Source organism: Scylla paramamosain, chromosome 24 (genome assembly GCF_035594125.1).
Source record: "Scylla paramamosain isolate STU-SP2022 chromosome 24, ASM3559412v1, whole genome shotgun sequence".
NCBI lineage: Eukaryota > Metazoa > Arthropoda > Malacostraca > Decapoda > Portunidae > Scylla > Scylla paramamosain.
In genome coordinates, this window is record NC_087174.1 from 6740001 (window position 1) to 6744449 (window position 4449).

The 4449-nt window shown below is 43.5% G+C and overlaps 1 protein-coding gene across 1 annotated transcript in view; it reads left to right on the forward strand.

Moving 5' to 3' along the window:
• LOC135112661 (uncharacterized) overlaps positions 1-3546 on the forward strand; it is an 18816-nt gene extending 15270 nt beyond the window's left edge. Inside the window, exon 6 of the mRNA XM_064027287.1 lies at positions 2900-3546. Coding sequence (XP_063883357.1) covers positions 2900-3424 — 525 coding nt within the window. The 3' untranslated portion in view covers positions 3425-3546. The remainder of the gene's footprint in view (positions 1-2899) is intronic.
• Positions 3547-4449: the final 903 nt, after the last annotated feature.

The window sequence follows — 4449 nt, forward strand, 5'->3', positions numbered from 1 at the left end:
CCCCTTCTGCAGCCCCTGGACCACCCGAGTTCCCTTAGCCAGCCCCTAAACTCCTTGGTCCTAATTATTAAACAGTTCTTTCCTTGTTTAACATTGTCGTGGAGAAAGGTGTAGTTTTAATGCAGAGTTTCATAAGGGTGGTTGTTTTTTTGTTGATTGTGAGTGTAAGGGAAGGTTAGCTTGATCATTTAATTCCTACATCCCTTAAATGTTCGTAAATTCCCTTTAAATACGCTCTAGTCTTCTTTTTCACTTGAATTTTCTTGTGCTCTTCCTCCCTTAAGGTTTCAAAACCCTCACGTATTCTCTGATCGGTCACTTTCTCCTTTATTTTCTCTTATACTTTCACTTAAGCTTATATCCCTTCTTTTTCCTTATATACTCCCCTTTGGCTTATTTCTCACCCTTAAGACCCTTTCGTGTCTTACTTTTCCCCCTTACTTACTTACCTGCCCACCTGATCCATAATTAAGTCCCTTTACCGATATTGTGTCTTATACCTTCTCGTCTCTTTTTTCCCGCTTTTGATCCTCGTTAATCCCACTAATGAGTTCTTAATCCCTTTCTGAGCACCGTTGATTGATTCCTTCTTTGTGTGGAGTTTTCTGTCTTTTTTTTTCCTCTCTTTGTGTCTTCTTCGTTCCCCTTCGCTTTTTATTTATTTCTTATCTCTTATTCTTCTTTATTCCTTCATTTACACGTTTCTTGTCTTCCTTATTTATTCTTAGTGTCTTTCTTTTTTTTAGATAAATAAATTAATAAAAACAAATGAAGACAAAAGGACCCTTTACTTGTCTCTGTCGTAGAAGAAAAGAGAGAATACTGATGACAACATGGCGCCTTTTAGTTGAGTAAACTTACGTGACTTCACTGGGCAATAGATAACAAGTCTGATCCACTGAGTCATTCCTTTCGCTTTCACGTGCCTTTGATTAATTATTTTACTGCGATGTTCGTCTTTTGTCAACACCGAGGCCACTGTAATAAATTGCTTGGATGGGCTTAAAAGGGAAAAAAAAAAAGGTTAATTTAGTCTTTGCTTAGCTACAGAAGTACGTATTTAAAAGACGAATAAAAAAAAAAGGAGGGGGAACGGGAGATTTAAAAGCTGTAGATGATAGTGGGAAAGACATTGAAAGGGTTAAAAATTCTACTAAACTTGCTTCATAATATATAAGACTAAGAAGCTATTGCAGAGCAGTTAGCGCCCTTTAGCACTGGCTCTGGTGTGGGGAAGGAGTGTCTTTCTCTTTGGCATATATCTTAAACCAGCCTCTCATAAAGACTGCTTTCAGAGGCAACACAAATTACTCCTCGCGTTCTCATGGTGGTTTCTCTCACTGATAATGCACAATATCTGTTAAATCACTAGTATTATGAAAAACGCATTTGGAAACACCGATAACTTGCACTACAGCTTATAAAAATAATGGGAATAGACCCTGAATGTTTAGAAATACGGACTCTCTCTCTCTCTCTCTCTCTCTCTCTCTCTCTCTCTCTCTCTCTCTCTCTCTCTCTCTCTCTCTCTGTGTGACTTGGGCCTGGGGAAAGGGGAGTCGAAAGGGAGAGCAGCTTTCCTTGCCATGTGACAGCTGGGGATGCGCAGTGAGATCTGTGTAGGTGTGGGGTATTCTGAGGATGACAGGTGTTGGTGTAGGGTGAGGCGTGAGGGTGAGGGGGCATGTGTAGGTGTTACTTTGGTGTTTTGTGTGTGTGTGTGTGTGTGTGTGTGTGTGTATAGCTTGCGCAGCTGAGTATTGCGTCGTGTGTAAGCCTTGACTACCTCCCTACATGGCAGCCTAGTAACACACACACACACACACACACACACACACACACACACACACACACACACACACATGTACGTGCCTGAAGGTATCGGCCCCTGTTTGGTTCAGTGGTTTCACTCTCTCGTTCATTCTGCATACAAAGGAATCATTCAGCTGTTGGTTTTTTTTATAGTATCTGTCCACCTGAATCACTCCCCTGCTTGCTTTACTGGATTTTTCTCACCTGCCATCCTTCCTTCCTTCCTTCCTTCCTTCCTTGCCTTCTCCCCTTCTATTCCTTCATTCCTTAAAGAGTTCGTGGAATAGAAAATGCATGACACAGCTTTGTTTTGGTTCTGTTTTCGGTGTTGTGGTGTGAGTAAGCTTCCCTCCTCCTCCTTCCCTTCCTCCTCCTCCTCCTCCTCCTCCATTCATTCAGGACGGTGAGTGTCTCCGCTAAGGATCCAAAAGAAGAGTTCCGGTGGTGCCCGTTAGCTGTCCCACTCCCTGATTCCTCTTCTTCTCTCCCTCCGTGCTTCCCTCGTCATTCTCCCTCTTTTTCTTTCTCAGCTGTTTTCTCCCTTCTATCGTTCCTTTCCTCCCTCTCACCTTCGTCATTGCCTCTTTTTTTCCCCACTAAGTTTTCCATATTGATTTTCCTCTTTTCCTCTCTTTTCTCTCGCCCTTCCTCTCAGTTCATTTATCCTTTTTGTTTTATTTTCCTTCCTCTCTCACTTCATTAACCTTTCCTCTCATCCCTCTTGTTTAGCTTTTTTTCTTCTTTTTGTGTTTTCATTTCTGCTTCTCACTTATCTCCCTTTATCTCTTAACTCTGGTTCTTCCTTTAACTCATTTAGTTGTTCTTTGTCTCCTATATCTATTCATGGTTCTCTTTCATCTTATCTTCGTATTTTACTTCCTTTTTCCTTCATTCTAGTCTCTTTTAATTCTGTATAACTTTCTCGTTGTCATTTTCATTTTTCTTTAGTTTCTCTTAGGTGACATTCCTTCCTTGTAAATCCTGTTCATTACTCGTACGTTTATCCATTTCCCTCTATTCTTTTCTTACCGCATTTCCTTTACCCTTCTCCCCACCACGCTGCGCCTCACGCCTCCCTCTCTTGCAGTCGTCAGTGCTCCTGTCCCTGCTGCCCACTAAGGCGCCGCTGGTGTTCCTGGACATTGGCACGGAACAGAAGGTGCTGGGCCGCGTGTACATCAGCCTGTGGGGACACCTGCGACGTGCCATGAACTTCCTACACCTGTGCCTGGGCGACCGGGGACCTTCCTTCAGAGACTCGATGTTTCTGGAGGTGATGAATGCAGACTGCCCCGGCGAGAGGATCAGAGGTGGTGACTATGAGTGCAACAATGGGCGGGGAGGCGAGGCGCTGCTGGATGATCTGGAGTCCGAGGAAGGCTACTCAATGCCCATGGAGGCGGGGATGATCACAGCAGGAGGACCCAACAGGAAGGAAGTGGGGGCACAGTTCTTCATTTGCACAGAGGATGACTTCGACAGGAGGTTCGCGTGTCCCTTCGGCCGCGTTGTCTCCGGCCTGCCTATTGTGAAGGAGACGGTGTGGCTGGTGATGACGAAGGAGGTTTATATAAGGGAGTGTGGCGTGGTGGTGGAGGCGGCGAGGATATGAGCAAGGACGAGGTGGTGGTGGTGGTGGAGATGGTGGTAGTGGAAGGGGAGGTCAAGTGTGTGATTTCTCCAGCAAAGGACAATCTTGACCTTATAAAGTGCCTAACTGTTGGTGCCTTTGGTTATCCCTAGTAGGTCCCGTGTGTGTGTGTGTGTGTGTGTGTGTGTGTGTGTGTGTGTGTGTGTGTGTGTGTGTGAGTGGGGAGGAGTTTGGGATACAGGTCATCATATTAGGTCATGCTTGAAGATTCTGCGCAGACTACACACACACACACACACACACACACACACACACACACACACACACACACGGGATGTATCTTACAGACATTTAATGTGAGCAAAACTTTCATTAAAAACAAAAACAAAAAAGTATAAAATGAAAAACATAATAACAGATACTAAAATATTCTCTCTTCTTGCCCTTTCTTTTTTTTTTTATCCTTCTCTTCTTTCTTCTCCTCTTCCTATCTCCTCCAGTTCCCCTTCCTTATCAGTTCTCTCCTCTTGCTTTCTTCCTAGCATCTCTTTTTCTTCCTTCAGTCCATCCATTCCTTTCCTTATTTTCTCTTACTCTCTCACTTCTCTTTATTCTCATTCTTTCTCTCTTCCTTCTCTTCTTAGCATCTGCTTTTCTTCCCCAATCCCTTCCTTTCCTTATCCTCTCTTTCTTCCTTCTTTCTTCCTTTATTTTCTTTCTCTTTCCACCTTTCTTATCTCCTATCTTTCTCCTTTCTACCTTTTTTCCTAGCATCTTTTCTCTTTATCTCTTCATTCATTTTCATTGCTTTCCTTACCCTTTCTTCCACCCTTCCACTCTCCTTACCTTTCTTTCCCTCTTCTTCGCTCTTTCTAGCATTTTTTTTTCTTCTCTTCACTCACTTCCTATCCTTCCCTTACCTTTTTTTTGCTCCCTTCCTCTTGCTTGTTCTTTTCTCCCTTCCTTTCTCTCTTCCCCAATTCTCTCCACAGTCCCTACCCTTCTTTTCCTTGACGTCTTTTTCACCAATCCTTTCTCCTCACCTT